Source organism: Erythranthe guttata, chromosome 1 (assembly GCF_056151865.1).
Source record: "Erythranthe guttata isolate IM_541 chromosome 1, IM_541, whole genome shotgun sequence".
Classification (NCBI taxonomy): domain Eukaryota; kingdom Viridiplantae; phylum Streptophyta; class Magnoliopsida; order Lamiales; family Phrymaceae; genus Erythranthe; species Erythranthe guttata.
In genome coordinates, this window is record NC_142533.1 from 7,141,578 (window position 1) to 7,160,782 (window position 19,205).

The window sequence follows — 19,205 nt, forward strand, 5'->3', positions numbered from 1 at the left end:
GTTATGTGCTAATTTCTTACCATAAGGGGGTCATGTGCAAAATTTCAAAACCACATGGGGGTTATGTGCATAATTTCATACCATAAGGGGGTCGTGTGCAAAATGTCAAAACCACAAGGGGGTTATGTGCCTAAATTCACACCATAAGGGGGTCATGTGCAAAATGTTCAAACCACAAGGGGGTTAAGTGCAATTTACCCAAAAAAATTTTTTTTTTGGGTATAACTATTTACAATGACCCATCAACTATGAATCTCCTTATACGTCCACATTTATGGTATTAAATTCAACAGAATCTTCTAGGTTCCGTGAAATGTTCTATAGTTTGTACTCGTTTTGTCCAAAAATACAGTTTATGATGCATCATAATATGATATTTACAAGCCAATAGATACATCTTATGATCTTGCATCAAAATGTGGAGCTCGAATGTAGTAAAACGGGTACAAACTGGAGAATATAATATTCCACATAATTTAAAAGATTTCACTAAATTTGACATCGCAAGAGTGGACGTGTAAGAAGATTCATAGTCAATGGGTGATTGTAATTACCCAAACATGACGGGGTTTTTCATAATTTGACCTTACAACAGCGATGGCCACAATTTAACCTTTGTTAAAATATAAAAAATAAAATGGAACAACTTCCCACAAAATAAGTTGCTTAGGCCATCTCCAACAGTTTGTCCAAAAACGGTTGTCTATATCTATAATATAACCAATGAACAGTAATTTAGCACTCCACTTTTAACATTGCACTCCAACAGCAATGTTTGTATTTTACACAATTATTATATTTAATTATTTTTTATTAAATAGTTTCTACACGATATTCAATTATTAATAAAAATGTGTATTATTCTAAACAATATATTTATATGTTGAATCTTTAATAATTTTTGTTTTACAAATTTATTTCACTTTTATTTTAGTTAATATACTAATAGCTAATAATACTAATTAATAAGTATACAAAATTAATTTTAAATTTGATAAAATAAATTTCAATAACTTAATTGATATGTATTAATAAACATTAAAATTTTATAATTCTTTGTGAAATATTTTTTTATGTTAATTAAAATGATATTTTTTTTTTAATTTTAGTTATAATTAATACTAAGTAAAATAGTAAAATATTCATCTTTAGTACATTTATTTGCAAAAAAACAAGACAATATAAAATATTTTTTAAGTATAAATATATTATAAAGTGCAATATAATATTATTTTAATATTTTCTAGATTTGTTAAATTGTAGTTTTAGTTTCTCAAATATGAGAAGCCAAAGTTACGATTTAGCCAATTTATTACTTTATGCATTTTCCTCTTGGAGCTCACATTTTTCTATTGGTTGTTCATATTGGGTACAATATGAGTTTACATTACACTCTTGGAGATGCTCTTAAAGTTGATTTTTTTTGGATTTCTAAGCTCCCACTAGCTTAACTCATAAAATCTTTAGCAAACACCACCTATGGTAAATAACACTTAAACTCCCTGCGGTTTGACCATTTTGCACGTGACATTCTTTTACTTTCAATGCAAGCACATAATCATAGGTCAAATTTTGCTCAAATTAGTAACTTGACCTGCGCAGTTCGCGAGATTTGAAAAAAAATAATGCAAAATACAATTCAATTTATTGAGGAATCCCGTCAGTTTATTTGGACCGTTCCCAAGATCTTCGTATAGAACAAACTGCAGCCCGTGAACGAGAAAGAACTCGAGAGAAATCACAGTTAATGAGAATTATTGATTACGGAAAGAATCTATTTTTCGGACTTTGAAACTTAATAGGGGAGATGATGATAGTACTGCTACTATTTATGGAAATCGAATTCAAAATATCACTGAAAATGATTGGAAGCAACAATAGAGATGACACCATTTGTGTTGTGAATGTCAATTTGTTATAGTTTTGGTCTCTATATTGACATATTTAGGGATTTAGTCATGTAGTTTTCTTACAATTTTACATGCAATAGTTTCACAACCATAGTTTATATTTGGTCCTATTTTTCATGAATTTAATTTTATGACCAAACAAATATAGTATTTGAGTTGTTTCTGCAATATTTACGACACCGTCCCCTTTAGATTAGAGAATTCAAATTTCTAAAATATCGTCATCTGACTGGTGGTTATCGCCACAAGCGTCAACCTACGGAAAATTTAACAAGGAATTAGAGCAAGTGATTTTAAATTTAAATTTCACGAAAGTTTTTAAATTTTTCTTTATTTATTCATCAAAACTCCCCAAAACTAAAATTCAGGCCTTTTCTGATTATAGGCGAGAGAGGCGCCGCCTCGGGCCCCAAATAATGTTTTTGTACTGTTTATATACACTAATTATAGAATTAAATGATATTTACAATATATAAATAGTTCAACACTTTGAATAACAATAACTATATTATTTTACATAGTTTAAGTATATGTTGGAAAAAAATTTACACTTATTCTTGGATTTGTCAAACGTTTTAGATCAATTAAAATTACTTAGATATTGAGTTTAATAAACTACACTGCATATCTCTAACATCAAAGATTTTCGACAAATTGAATATACTATATATTTTTTTTTTTATTTAACAAATGTTACATATATTTTACTTGTTCAATAATATTTTTATAACTATTTTCAAAAAAGCTTCACGGTTCTGCCTCGAACACCGTAAACTTTTGATTTACATTAACTTCGTCAATATTTTAGTCATATTTTCTCCAAAAATCTTAACTGCTAATAAAAAAAATTCTTGTTCAGTTGTATTCGTTAGAATGAATTTGTGGGTACATTAAACATCAGCAAATAGAGGTCCATTTTTACAAATTCTTAAAACTCACCTAGAGTCCCCAATTTCTCATGAACGACCATCAACTAAATACGCATGCAAAATTATAGAAATATATTTGTTTCTCCATTTCTTATTTACCTTTTCATTTGAAAAAAAATTCTAAATCTTTAACCTCTCGAAATTCCATCTCCTTTGAATGTCATTCCTAGTGGAAAACAGTATGCATAACGGTCAGCGTAATTTAAATATAAATGATATCATATAGTTTCTATAAATTTAAATTCATTAATTAGCACAATCAATTATGATATGCTTAATTGGACCAGCTCAATAAGGCTACAATTTCTCTATTTACTGGGCCATGAGCTTGATTTAGAAGAATACTATTACGAAAGTCCAATCACCTTCAAATAAGGTTTGAGCCAACAAATTTAACCTTAGCCCAATCGACAAGGTATAAATAACGATGTAATTCATTTATTAAAGGTACGCCCTATTATCTAAGCAATATTGCAATTCATATTTTCTCAACTATTTCTACTATCCGCACGTCTGACTTGAGCGTCGGCGGAGTTTTCGCCGGATCGACCCCCGGCCTAGTTCACGTGTTCTCTGTTCACAGGTATCTCAGGGTCTTTTAGTACGTGAGCAGTGATCAACTTTGCTCTCTCAGCTCCTTTTATCTCAGATACTTAAGGTAATCTAATTTTAACATCATCATAATGACGTTGTCTGTGGGAAGGTATACAAGATCACGTAGCGCATATGATGTCATTGACTCATCTACTCGGAGAGAACGTGACACTGCTAACAACCTCCCTTCTCGCAGAGGGTTTGGCTTGCCACTTCCTCCTCATAATCAGGATCCACCTCGTGATGTCCAGATAAATCCCCCGAAGGATCCATCACTCCCCGCTCCTTGAACGGTTCAGATAACCAAAAAGGCCCTCACACACATGATTGCAAAGGCTTCAGCTCGTGCTGCCACTGAAGCAATGGCACAATACATCACCACAGCGGGATTCAAGCTCGCCTTGCAGCTCCACCGATGGCACAACGACCTCCACCGCTATCCGATAACGCATCAACCTCAGACCATAGGTCTCGGGTGCAACAATCTACTCATCGCCATGATACGCGAACTAGGCAACAAGACCCCCATTCACCTCCAAGAGGCAACGTCTCTCGCCAACGAGCTCCTCCACACAATGGTGGAGAAGATGAAATTAACAATCGGGTATCTCGCTCGAATTACCTTCCCCACATAGGTAATCCTATTGGTGAAAGGGCAATACCTTCAATAAGGCACAGTCCCTTCACTGTTGCAAAACTCAATGACATACTACCTCAACGGGTAAAGGTCTCGAGTTTGCCGCAGTTCGATGGAACTACTGACCCACATGAACACCTTGAAAAGTTCTACGCCATGGCAGATCAATATGGCACAACTGATGCGGTGATGCGCAAGGTGTTCTGCTTAACGCTCTCCGAACGAGCATTGAGTTGGTTCAACTCCTTGTCCACTGGGTCAATTGAAGCTCTCTCCCAACTGACGGATCGCTTCATCAACCATTTTGCTAGCAACAAAGAGTACGCTAAGACTCACGCGTACCTCTCCACGATCACCCAGAGAGGGGGCGAAAGCCTCCGCAACTACATTCAACGATTTGTAGAGGCAGCTCATAAAGTTCCTAACGTGGGAGGAAGCATGCTTTCTAAAATCATTCAACAAAACTTGAAGTAAGGTAGATTCAAGGAATCTATCGTAGGAAGACCTCCAACCACTCTGGAGGAGTTATTAAGTCGCGCTGGGAAATACGTACGCATTGACGAAGCTTCGGCCCTCGCTCATCCCAAGAGGAAAAGAGATGAAGATCACTTCAACACCCAGCGACAAGATGACCAACAACAATCGTCGGCATCTCGTAGACAATCTCCTTCTACGTCCCTCGACTTCCAATGATGTCAATGACACTTGGAGCCTCTCGAGCCCATAACATAGTTAATGATCGCATCATCCTAAATTGAGGGGCTATCATAGTCTAAGGATGATGCATCACCTCACCTCTCTACATCGATTGGACGAAACACCTACATCATCTACTTAGTATAAGTTTAATTATTTCGATCGATTCGCTCCCTACATGTTTATCTCCCTTTCGCCTCAAGTAGGCTTGTGACATTCACATTTTCAATCAATGAATAAAGCAAATTCTTTCCCTTACTCACGGAGTTATTGCTCTTTCACTACACAATTTTCAGCTCAAGTCAACATTAACCCTGAAAACATTTAGAGATGTTATGATGATCTATATAGCCTGGCCAACTTGATTTCATAAACTTTTGTATCTGTCTTCATTGGATCCTACATTTAAAACGTGGCCACGGTCCTAACATACTTACGACCCATGAGGTATAACAAGGGGCACAACCCACATAAAAAACTCCTGAGTCTAATCCCCTCATCAAGTACATCACGGACAATGCTAAATGTAAACATATACAAGCAACGCGTCAAACCAATGACAATGTCATTGAATATAAACGTCAAATGAAATAGTAGTGGGCAAACCAATCTACTCCAAGTATGAAAATAAAATGAATAACCTACAATTTCGTGTCCTACGGGCCACATGCCCTTCCAAAACAAACAGGCTAGCGCGTGCACAACACGCGGGATTGCTAATCGCGTGCCTCGGTGGCGCACAAGGAAAAACAAATAAACAAATGCGTATACAGCACGTGCGCGCGGTTGCAAATCGCGCGCAGAGAGAAAAAAAAAATCGCGTGCACCTCTGCGCAGTAAGCGCGTGGCGGCCACGCACCTACGCGGGCATCTCACGCGCACAACATTACTGCGTATCCTCTCTCTCCGCGCGTACAGCGCACGCTCCCAACTCCCTCTCTCTCCACGCATGTAGCGCACGCGCCCGCACTCCTTATCTCTCTGCGCATGCAACACACGCGCCCGTACTCCCTATCTCTTTGCGCGTGCAGCGCACGCGCCCGGGCGCCGCCCTACATTATCAAATAGCGCGTCAATTACTACCCAATATCAAATTGCGCATCAGCTACTATCCAACATCAATTCACGCGTTATCGCCTACTCCACATCAATTTGCGCGTAAGCCACCTACCCCCACCCAATCGCACGCAACTCCCAGTACACCCCACCAAATCACACGCAGACTGCGACGCGTTCCCCCAAATCGCGTGTAGAATTCAATGCGCCCCATCAAATCGCGTGCGCTCTCCAACGGATAAATAAAAATTATTATCCATCCACGCCACACCAACGATTAGTGAAGTACTACAAGATCGATCTACTCTTGACACGATCTGGTACCCTTTTCGACTTGGCTTCCATATCGACTCGAGAGTGAGGGCTAATGATATACCTAATGGGGTCAGCCCAATAAGCCTACAATTTCTCTATCTACTGGGCCACGATCTTGATTTAGAATAACACTATTACGAAAGCCCAATCACCGTCAAATAAGGTTTGGGCCCAACAAATTAACCTTAGCCCAATTGACAAGGTATAAATAATGATGTAATTCATTTATTAAAGGTATGCCCTATTATCTGAGCAATATTGCAATTCGTATTCTCTCAACTATTTCTACTATTCGCACGTCTGACTTGAGCATCGGAGGGGCTTCCACCGGATCAACCCCCGGCCTAGTTCACGTGTTCTCTATTTGCAGGTATCTCAGGGCCATCTAGCACGTGAGCAGTGATCCACTTTTCTCTCCCAGCTCCTTTAGTCTCAAATACATAAGGTGATCTAATTCTAGTATCATCAAATTTGCATACTTGATTGCGAATTTAAATATAAATCGAATACAATAGCATGCGAGTCATATAATCAAGTAATCAAATAATTTGTTCATAATTAAATAAAAAAAATTTGATTACTTACTCGTTTCGCGTAACCTCCTTAGCACGATTATGTGATCCAAAGCAATCCTCCCAATCTTTTTCGCCGGAATCAGGTTTCACCGAGATTAGTCCACAAAGAGTACTGGCATCAGTGGTTGCGCAGTGAGGAGATGGGAGGAGGGGGCGGCCGAGAGCTAGAGATGGAGAGATTGTGTTGTGTCTTAATTCTGTATCCCAAGCCTCTTAGTTATAGATTTTTATTTGACTTGTAGGTCAAGTATCCTATCTTCTAGAACTCTTTCTAAGATTCCTAATAACTCGCAAATGGTAATCGTGACGATTTTAATCTTCTCAATTTCAAGTACCATGTTGCATTTTTCAGTTTTTCAATTTTAGTGTTGCACGGATGTAGTAGGTCCTAAGGACTAATTGTGTACAACTATAATCGTAGAACATCTACTCAATAATTGGGAACCACATAGAGATTTTAGGACATGGAGTTCAGCGAACTCATCGATTATGTGCACCCACGTATGTATGCCAATATCTCAACATTGTAGCTGATGAGGCTCAACTCACATAAATTAAGTGCTAGTCTCAAATGTGAAAGGACACTATCCTAATTATTAGCGTAACCCGTCGACTACGAACTGATTTAATAGTTATTATATTTTATGAATTATCTCACGATTCTCCTCGATCAATTCATTTATTTTCATATAATTGTAAGGAATATATATATATATATATATATATATATATATATATATATATATATATATATATATATATATATATATATATATATGCATAAATAAATAGGATAATAGATATAATTTGTCGAAAATAGATTTTCATTATTTATAAAAATAGATGGTTCACAAGTAAAAAAGAGAAAGATCTCAACCACAATTTGGCTTGTTAGTCACCAAAAAAATTCCATTAATTGCTCAATGAATACATATGGGAGAATCACTTGAAGACATTTTCTTAAAATAAGGGATAAAATTGATATTAAAAGGTCAGGGGCTCGCATGAGACTTAAGTAGATTTAAGGGACTAATAAAAATATTGGCCAGATATTTATATATTAAATTAATTGATAGTTATAAAGTTAGGCCCCTTTTGCTTTGAATGATCTAGTGAGATACATAAAATACTCCCACTGTATCTTTTGTTTGGTTGTAATTTATAGTGTGTGGATTAATTGCGGGTCCCATCAGCAAATCCCACTACTCTATGATTCTCGTATCTCACCTCCAAGGTGAGATTGCCCAATCCCTCTCCATTCTGCCATGGCCCACGCAATTAACATTCATCTTCATTGATATCTTTTGTGCGAAAACCCCAAAAAACCACAAGTAGTGGCCAAAATTACAAATCAACCACATATAAATACATTATTTTCCCCTTTCCCACTTTGGCAACCCTAGCTGATGATTTTTCGGTGAAGCATATCCCGTAAATTCAAATTCCCTTTTCACTCTTTTATTCTGTATCTATTTGTTTCCGTGAACACATTGAATACACAAATCTAATTTTTCAGTGGATTATTTTTTTTTTCGTATTTGTTCAGAGGTGGCTGAAGATCGACTAAAGTGAAGGTGAAATTCTGGTTTACCCAATTTGGAATCCGCCCAGGTTAGTGATGGATATTCCAATACATCCCAACCTTTTCGTGTTTTTGCAATTTTGCTACAATATTGTTCTTGTTCGTGGGTGTCTTTTAATGTGTTTTTTGTATTTTGGCCTCGCCTATTTAAGGATGTTGAAACTGCCAGTGTGAAAAAATTGATTGTAGTATGGGCAGTGTTACTTATTTGATGGTAATTTTGACGATTATGTTCTTGTAATTTTTCCACAATTTTAATCGAAATATTAGCAACAATTTTACCTTTCTGTGTCATTATTCTTGCTGAATCCCTCTTGTTTATGAATGATTTTTTGAAAACAGCCTTGCCATTTGGATTGATGGATATTACCAGAAAAGAAGAAGTTACGGTTGTACTCAATCAAGTAATAGATGATATTATGCTTGATATTGTAACTTTTGTTCGGTTTTATTTGTCTGTGAGGCGTCGTCGTCTCACCAATTCAGCCCATGTTCCGAGATCATATAGTTTGATTGCTAAAGCACCATCTCAAATGAATAATTTGAATGACCTTCTGAGTTTTAATAATGTGACATGTCATGATAATCTTAGAATGAACTTGGACACCTTTAAACGTTTTTGTTACCTTCTTGAACATCTTGGTGGTCTTCTTCCAATAAGAAATGTCCAAATACCCGAACAAGTAGCTATGTTCTTACAAATCTTGGGTCATCATACTAAAAATGTTGTTGTCCGGTCTTCTTTCAAAAGATCTGGGTTCACCGTTAGCAAACATTTCTATGGGGTGTTAGAAGCTGTTCTAAAATTACATTTTGTCCTCCTGGTTAACCCTCAACCTATAGCTGAAAATTGTGATAATGAGAGGTGGCACTTCTTTAAGGTACAGTCATATTATTGCTGCATATTTTCCTTCAAATTATCATTTTTTCATAATATAAGTTTTATAACATCCATGGCAATATTTTTCCCACTTGATTAGGGTTGTCTCGGTGCTCTAGATGGCACTTATGTTGATGTTAGAGTTTCCTTACTTGACAAACCAAGGTATAGGAATCGGAAGGGTGACATATCTGTTAATGTACTTGCTGTTTGTGATGTTAACCTCAATTTCGTATGTGTTGACGGGGTGGGAGGGATCCGCCGCGGATAGTAGAGTCCTTCGTGATGCAGTCACTAGGGCTAACGGGCTAAGGGTGCCTAAGGGTAAGAACCTTAATAATTCTTCTTTTAGAATCCCAAATGAAATACTACGTAGTAACAATGTCATGTCAAACTATAGGTCACTACTATCTCGTTGATAACGGCTACACTAATGGGGAAAGTTTTTTGTCACCTTACCGACATGTTAGGTATCATCTTAAAGACTACGATGTAGGCACACTTGCACCTCAAGACTACCAAGAATATTTCAACATGAAACACGCTAAAGCCCGTAACGTGATAGAGCGTGCATTTGGAATTTTAAAGTCCAGGTTTGGTATTCTTCGGAGTGCCGCATATTACCCAATCAAAGTTCAAAACCGCATTATAATGGCTTGTACTTTAATTCACAACTTTATAAGGACTACGAATGACTACGACCCCGTGGAGGCCCTTGTTCCTCAATTTATTACAACCAACGAAAATACTCCAAACTGTGTCGAAGTCATACGAAATGTCGAGTCATCCCAACAATGGACCGATTGGAGAGACAATCTTGCGCATAACATGTATAACGAGTGGCGTAGCAGTAATTAGTAAAACCATCTTATATTATTGTTACGTTTTGGACTATTTTATGAATTGTAATTTTATTTAAATTTATTTTCCCATGACTTTGTAATGTTCAACTGTTTGTGTGTTATTTATTTTAGTAAATGGTACTTTTATTTTTATGTGCTATAAAAATGTGTGATTTTTTCATTTGTATTAGTTATGGAGGGAACTAGCATGTCCCAAAGAAACTCGAATTTGAAAGGGAAATCGGGAATCACACGTAGGACTTGGACTTTGGTAGAAGAACAAATGTTGATTTCTGCTTTGAAAGACATTGTTGCGCGTGGGTGGAAATGTGATAACGGGTTCAAAACAGGTTATCTTGCTACACTAGAGGGTGCGATGTCTGTTTCGTTTCCCGGGACAGACTTGAAGGCTGAGCCCCACATCCATTCCAAAATTCATGTTTGGAAAAAGACTTACGGTTCATTGAGTTCAATGTTGTCACGTAGTGGTATCGGCTGGAATGACTCGTCATCTACGATTGATGTGCAAGATGATGAAGCCTGGAATGACTACGTGAAGGTATACTTTATGTTATTATAAATTATAAAAAGTATGCATTTAATGACATTTGCTAACTTATAAAATATGTTCACATTTTTAGACCGACCCAGCTGCCCGTACTATGCGCTACAAGGCATGGCCTTACTACAAGGACTGGCTTGTAATATTTGGCAAAGACCGGGCCACTGGGGAGCATGCCGAGGCCTTCGTTGAAGCTGTGAATGACTTAATTGGTTCTTCGAAGGGAAAATAACCGACAAGTGTTGGTGGTGGAAATGTTTCTTTAGGAGACGCATCGCTTGATGGTGACAGTACTTCATTTGTGTCTACCGGAGGTGAGAGTGCAACTAGCCCTAAAACCACGCGAAAAACGAAGAAGAAAAGGGCCCGCGCCGATGACGTAGACCTTCAATTGGTTGACATGATGGCGAAGTTCTTCGACAAAGCCGACGAAAAATTGGGGCGCCTTGTCAAAAGGGTTGGTTTTGAGTTCGATGTGTCGGAATCGAGGAAAAAGGTTTTCGATGCCCTTAGCTCGTTCGAATACTTGACAGGCGAGGATAAGTTGCATGTGACAAAGGTTCTATGTGAAACGGCCAAGGACATGGATATCTTTTTTAGTATCAACGACGAACACAAGGAGCTAATGGTGGCTATGATTCTTCAAGGGCGTTATTAAATTAAAATAATGAAAACTTGTTCAAACTATTAGTAATCTCAAAAATATTTTTTCTACGTGTTTATCGCCATTTTTTGATGTAGTACAGGCGACGCGCAACCTCGAAAACCTTATCATTCGCTCACTTTTTGTGGTAATGTTCCGTAAAGTATGTATTGATATATGGACGTAGTGTGTTTGTATTGAATACTTTTTGTAGTATTAACGGTTCTAATTTTTTGATGTAGTAATTGAGAAATGTATTATTCCAGCTATTTGTTATATATACACCATCAATAGAACAAATAAACAAGGTAGATGAAAAAAAATTTGTAGGAGCAACAAAATAATATTAATAGACCAGTGAACCCATATTGATGCCAAAATAAACTGCACTGTCATATTAGTACAATATGTGAATTAAAATTCTTACAATCAAGCAAAATATTTTAAATTCCAAAAAAGGACAAAAAAACACACACACGAAACATTATAGAATTATACAAATAATGTCGATTCAAAAATTAGATTTTGGTTTCATCAAACACTCCTCTCATATATCCGGGTTATTCGAACAAATTGAGGTACATGTCTTATCTTTTTTTGGATAAGTTCGATTGTTACCAGATTTTGGACTCGGATTTGGGTGGGTTCGTATCCCGGCAGCACCACAGTTGAAAGAGTTCGCGTCACTATAAATTGTTTTTGATGAACCCTCGGAGTCGGAGTAGTAATTCAAATAGTCGAAAATGTTGAATTCCTTACTCTTTTCCGAAGTAGAAGAAATATTGACGACGGAAATTATACCTTTTTCAGCTTGTGCAACAGGGCCTTGTGGGACAGCCACCACGTTCTTTTCCTTCGGTTCACCCTCGCTATCGGACGATAGTACAACAACGTCGGGGCAAGGTTGAGCATACTCCACAACATCTTGGAAAAGAATCGATAACTCTTCCCATTTTAATTCACAAAAAAATTTCATTACACACACGTTCGTATATCGACGGTGATTATATATAGTTCAGGTTTACCTTCATTACGTAATCCCATATTACACCGGCAACAGTTACAATGTTGGTTTTCGGATTATAGTACACACCATCCAACTTCAATAACCATTGGAAGTTTCCAAAACGATCACGAAGGAGGCCGGGTTTTTTTAGCAAAAAATCTTCGGAGAAAAACAGTTCGTGCTTCGTTGTGAACAGATCTTGTGCTAGGAAAAAAGAGCCATCTGTTTTGTCGGGCCAAACAAAGCTACCAAGTTGCACTTCAACGACCATGAAGTCAATGAAAATATTTTCAATGTCTTCAACACAATTAATTTGCATTAAAAACTCTCCCCTTCGAAATATTGGCTGTTGTTTCGGTGCCATAATATTTTGAACACTTGAATAACCAATGAACATTACCACATACTGTATACAATTTAGAATTATTTTTTTATTAATTAAATAATTCACATAATGTGCATTTATTCGTAGCAATCAATAAAATTGGGTTGGTAAATGTCTTTTCTTAATTTTTACATCAAGCCTTTTCCAAACAATAAATCCCAACTACTTAATTTATTCCAACAATTAAGAACATGCTGTCATTACTCATTGAAACTTCCTTGCTTAGCAGATAGAATAAAGAATATGGACAGTTGGCATTAATTCATGCATTGGAGAACAAATTCTCGGCTGATGTGAAAATAATGCCAATTGCAGTCATTTATTTGTACGAAACGTAAAGAAGAGTGCATTGCAATAAATATTTGAATGACCTCTCATCTACTACCATTTCTAGAGTAAATGCATGCTTCCCTTTCTATCTATATAAACATATAAATCCACCCATATTTAGGGCAGGCTGTAAAAACAATTTAAAACAAATTAAAACTAAACAAAATGCCGAAAACACGAAATCAAATAATCAATGGGTTCTTCAACTCCGATGAATGGCCGTTAAGTTACGACTTGCTGATGATGCATTCAATCCATGAGAATTGCATTCAACTAGAAACCCTAGATACAGTTGAGGTTTTCAACGGCGTCCTACACCGCGCTACAGAGGAGCTTTGTGACTACATTTCAGATGAAATCACTTTTGAAGATGTGAAACTAAGAGTTCATATCATTCGAAAGCGATTTTATGCGTTCTTAAAGTACATTTCGAAGCCCGGAGTGAAGTTCAATCCTTGCACGAAAAAGGTTGTAGTCGACATGGTTACATTCTCCAAGGAGAATAAGGTATTTATTTCGGGAAAGTATTTATAAATTGTATTTTAGGATGAATGTTCGTCTAACGGTGGTTAATTAATATTTTATGCAGGAGACATGGGAGGAACGTTGGTTTCGTGTGAACGGTTTTCCTGTCTACGACACATGCGTGATCATATTTCATATTAAGAATGCAGCTCCAATAGACTTCACCGGCATGGCAGGGTATTCTGAAAATGAGCCACTAGTTATTGAAGATGGGGAAGACAGTGAAGGGTCAGAAAAGGGCGTGGGGGAAGCTGTTGATGAAAAACAACCTGTGAATGAAAATATGGAAGGCATACGGGTGCAAGTTGGAACGGAAATTCCAATTTCCGCCGGTTCCGATCCGAAAAGTTCCAATTTTGGAACAACTTTTTTCATTCCGATTTCCGAAATTCCGATTTCCGAATTTTTTCGATTTTTTTGGATTGGAATTGGAATTATATAAAATAAATTTGGAATTTCCGATTTCCGATCCGATTTGATTTCCGAAATTAATTCCGAAAAATTCCGATTTTTTTCCGAAAATACACATATAAATAATAAATATTATACAATATTTATTTTTCCTTGTTTTAGGATTTTGACATAATGAATTGTTGTTAGAAGTTTTATTAGATACTATGTTGTGTTCACTTTTATTTATTTTTTGAACTAAATTTTAGTAGTTATTAGTTTTACTTTTATCGACGTGGACGTTTTTATTTTTGGAAAATTGTGAACATTTTAGAAAATTTTCGCTATGTTTTGAAAATTTTAAGCTAATGTGATTTCCGATTTTTTTTCCGAAATTCCGAAATTTCCAGGCTTTTTGGAATTGGAATTAATTTTTAGATTCCGAAAATTTTGGAATTGGAATTGGAACTGATTTTGTACTTCCGAAACTTTTTGGAAATTTTTCGAAAATGCTAATTCTGATCCGATCCATCCGACTTTCACCCCTAGGAAGGCATATCTGGTCATGAAGGAAAAGAACCTGGCCATGGAAAAATGGAAGGCATATCTGGTCAAGTTGGGGAAGATGTTGGTGAAGTTGGGGAAGAAGTGGTTGTTGAGTCGAAGGAGATGTTAGATTAGGTGGGGTCTACTATAATATCTACTAATGTGTTAGAATCTGTTTTTTTTTTTTTTTTTTTTTTCTGCTATCCTACTATAGGATGTGTTTTCTTTTTTCTTTTATGTTTTTTAAGTTTGATGTAGTAATGGAGTATACCATTACTACTATTAGCCTAAGATGGCAAATTTTCTAATGTGAAATATCTAATTAGCCATCAAAATTGTGCCGGTTTCAAATCCTACATTTATCCCTTCTTCCTATTAAAAAAAGAAATGAACAACATAAATTCAAACCATATTTATAAAAGACACAACGAACAGTCATATATACAATACATGCACCTTATTTAAAAAAAAACTAAATTAAAGTATACTGTGATTTATAAACTATCATAAACCACAACAGACAACAATAGACAACAACAGACACAAAACTCACCACACCAGTGTCATAGAACAGAATATTTCACAAAAAACACATTTTAAAACTACAAAGTACACAACACTAGCACATGTAATAAACAAATATAATTATAGACCCAACAAGTATTGCCTCCCTTATTGTAGGTAGGTAAGAGTGCTTACTTGTTGGAACCACCTTCTTAAATTGTGCATCTACTAGCTGTTGTTGTACCAGTTGTAATTGAGTTTCGAGTCTATTGATTTTTTTCAGCAAACCGGGAATAATCAATTTTGATCGGTCACACATCGGAGGATCGTACCATCTGAATAGGTCACAACTTTGTACCTACAAAATGATCCACATTTAAAAGTACCATCAATGAATTGAAATACCAAATTAGAACACCACAAATATGAACAACAGATTCATTTGAATTATTACAGTTATATGTCAAAAGATCCCCAATATAATTAGATCTGCAACCCTAATACTTTTGTAACCCAAAATACAAATAATTGAACAACAACAAGAGAAATTCGTAATACTTACACCTCTTCGAGGACAGGAGATAAATCGACGCCCAGGATTTTTGTCTGACCAAGACGTTTGCAAACCCATCTTCAAATTGCAACCACATAACCCAAAATCGTTTGCGGTAAAGGTGTCTTCACGGAAGGTTTTGTGAGACGCGCTTCATTTATAAACCTATTATTTATTATTATTCTGCATTTAGCATTTTCGTTCATTTATTTACTATTATTTTTCTTTTTCTTCTTTTTTTTATAAACCTGTTTCTTTAATTTATATATATTTTTATTATTTTTTTTTATTTTTTATTAATTTTTTTTTAAATCAATATGTTTATTGTACTGAAAATAACTACATGTAACCGTATTAAACTATAGTAATTCGTAGTTATGTTCTTTTTTTTTACCTCATATTTTTAGTCGATCAATTATGTACACACACGAATACGGGCTTATACAAAAAAAAAATCATAAACTCCAACCACAAAAAATTACAAATTTTCGATATTTATATTATAAAGCACATAACCAATTAAATACAAATCGAAAATGCACAAATATATGCATATGTAACTACATGGTACTATATGTAACTAGTAATGTACAATAATGTATACAGCCTGTTGAACATTGTAACTTGAAGCAGATATAACTTCAACCAAATTTTTGACACCTTCAAGGAGAGGATCAATGGATCTCATTAAGCTGCAATTATAAAATCAAAGCAGAAAAAATTATTTGAGTGCAAATCAACAAAAAAAGAAGAAACATCAAAACACTCCAAAATAAACAAAAACAGAGAGAGAGAGAAGAGAGAGAGAGAGAGAGAGAGAGAGAGAGAGAGAGAGAGAGAGAGAGAGAGAGAGAGAGAGAGAGAGGGGGGGGGGGGGGGGGGGGGGGGAGGCCGTAGCTACGAATTTTAAACCAAACAGCAAATGACTCCTCACCACAATCGCCTCCTACCATAACCCTAGCCGCCGCTAACCACCCAAGGTTCCGCGCTCACAAATGAAAAAAATATATAAATAAATATGACAATATAAATATGAATGAAATTACCATCAAATATATAGATCTCGGCGAGACGAATCCAACGGTGGGTAGCCCGTCAAATTCCGACTGGCGGAACACAAAATACACCTCCGGCAAGACCCACCCTCGTCGAAATATGCGTCGACTGAAAAAAAAAAATTCAGAAACAGATCCAGCGCTCCAAATTGAATGAGATTACCAACAAAAGAAAGAGCTCGACGAGAGGAATCCAACGTAGATAAACCATCGAATTCCGACCACCGGAGAGAGAGTTATAACTCTGGGAAACAACTTTGCCGTTTGAAGATCTATGGAGGTGGGATTTGAATATGAGATTTGAGATAGGAAGAGAGAGACGACTGTGAGAGGCTATGGTTTAAAACTGATTTTAAACGGGGCATTATAGGTACTTTAGGGTGGGCGAGGAGGGTTTGTCAAATTAATTTCAAAATGGAGAGAGTATGCACAAGGATATAATTAACTTAGTGGTTAGTTATATATAATTTCCATATGAGGGGGATCTCTAAAATAATCTCAAAGTCAATATATGGATAATGTAGGCACTCACTAATATATACAGACATATTCTCACTTATCAAATACTTTTTTCACAAACTTTGCTCCTTATTATGATCAGTACTTTTAGATAAGACATGATTTTCTCGACCAAATTTGTTGCATTGATACATGTATTTTATATGGTCAAGTTTATAAACTAGCATCCACGCCAAGAAAATGGTCATATATCATATAGATATTTTATTGGTAACTATCATAAATATTATCTATTATATAAACAACCCATTAGCATCCACATCTCACCAGGCTAATATATTCTACCGTTTTATGAAGTTTCCAAAATCGACAAAATTCAGTTCCGAATGGAACGAAATGTCTACAGTAGCATCATCCAATGAATATGAACCTGTCGGGAGAAGCACATTCCCATAGATATTACTATGACCGTCAAAAAACTTCACCAAATCCGTGAACTCCTCATGCGTAGACAATAACGTCTCAACCACGTGGATGGACTCACGAGGGTTCACCCTCACCTTATGCCAAAATAGACTACGTGAGGGGTCTGATGGGTTCACTTTGAAATTCAACGCCACTTTACGAAGAAGAGTAAATACTAATTTGCTAAACAATAGTGAGACTTTTTTATGAAGGTATTATCCCTAATTTTTAAAAATTTAATTTTCAATCATCAAATCAAAACAAAATACAACAACACTCTCCAATATATAATTGACTACTCACCTTATAATCATGGTTAATTCTTAAATTTTGGAGGTCCTAAACATATTTTGAAAAGATCGTATGTCATAAATTTGTTGCTTTGATAAGTATCAAAGTTCAGTTCAAACATATAAGCTTTGCTATTGGTCTAAGAATTTACAAATTTATTTGATTGGTCTACAAATGAAATCCTAGTCTTTGATTTGTACTACTCCACCTAAAATAATGGATAGTTGAAATTCATTCAACCCTAGATATATCATATAGATATTTTATTGGTAACTATCATAAATATTCTCTATTATATAAACAATCCATTAGCATCCACATCTCACCAGGCTAATATATTCTACCGTTGATGAAGTTTCCAAAATCGACAAAATTCAGTTCCGAATGGAACGAAATGTCTACAGTAGCATCATCCAATGAATATGAACCTGTCGGGAGAAGCACATTCCCATAGATATTACTATGACCGTCAAAAAACTTCACCAAATCCGTGAACTCCTCATGCGTAGACAATAACGTCTCAACCACGTGGATGGACTCACGAGGGTTCACCCTTACCTTATGCCAAAATAGACTTACGTGAGGGGTCTGATGGGTTCACTTTGAAATTCAACGCCACTTTACGAAGAAGAGTAAATACTGATTTGCTAAACAATAGTGAGACTTTTTTATGAAGGTATTATCCCTAATTTTTTAAACTTTAATTTTCAATTATCAAATCAAAACAAAATACAACAACACTCTCCAATATATAATTGACTACTCACCTTATAATCATGGTTAATTCTTAAATTTTGGAGGTCCTAAACATATTTTGAAAAGATCGTATGTCATAAATTTGTTACTTTGATAAGTATCAAAGTTCAGTTCAAACATATAAGCTTTGCTATTGGTCTAAGAATTTACAAATTTATTTGATTGGTCTACAAATGAAATCCTAGTCTTTGATTTGTACTACTCCACCTAAAATAATGGATAGTTGAAATTTATTCAACCCTACATATATCATATAGATATTTTATTGGTAACAATCATAAATATTCTCTATTATATAAACAATCCATTAGCATCCACATCTCACCAAGCTAATATATTCTACCGTTGATGAAGTTTCCAAAATCGACAAAATTCAGTTCCGAATGGAACGAAATGTCTACAGTAGCATCATCCAATGAATATGAACCTGTCGGGAGAAGCACATTCCCAATGATATTACTATGACCGTCAAAAAACTTCACCAAATCCGTGAACTCCTCATGCGTAGACAATAACGTCTCAACCACGTGGATGGACTCACGAGGGTTCACCCTCACCTTATGCCAAAATAGACTACGTGAGGGGTTTGATGGGTTCATTTTGAAATTCAACGCCACTTTACGAAGAAGAGTAAATACTGATTTGCTAAACAATAGAGAGACTTTTTTATGAAGGTATTATCCCTAATTTTTTAAAATTTAATTTTCAATCATCAAATC

At 35.8% G+C, this 19,205-nt stretch overlaps 1 protein-coding gene across 1 annotated transcript; it reads left to right on the plus strand.

Moving 5' to 3' along the window:
• Window positions 1-7,950: 7,950 nt before the first annotated feature.
• On the plus strand, window positions 7,951-11,486 carry LOC148772737 (uncharacterized). The gene is made up of 3 exons (XM_088819206.1): window positions 7,951-8,323; window positions 10,208-10,575; window positions 10,658-11,486. The coding sequence occupies exons 2-3, from the start codon at window positions 10,210-10,212 to the stop codon at window positions 10,808-10,810; spliced, it is 519 nt and encodes a 172-aa protein (XP_088675332.1). The 5' UTR covers window positions 7,951-8,323; window positions 10,208-10,209; the 3' UTR covers window positions 10,811-11,486.
• Window positions 11,487-19,205: the final 7,719 nt, after the last annotated feature.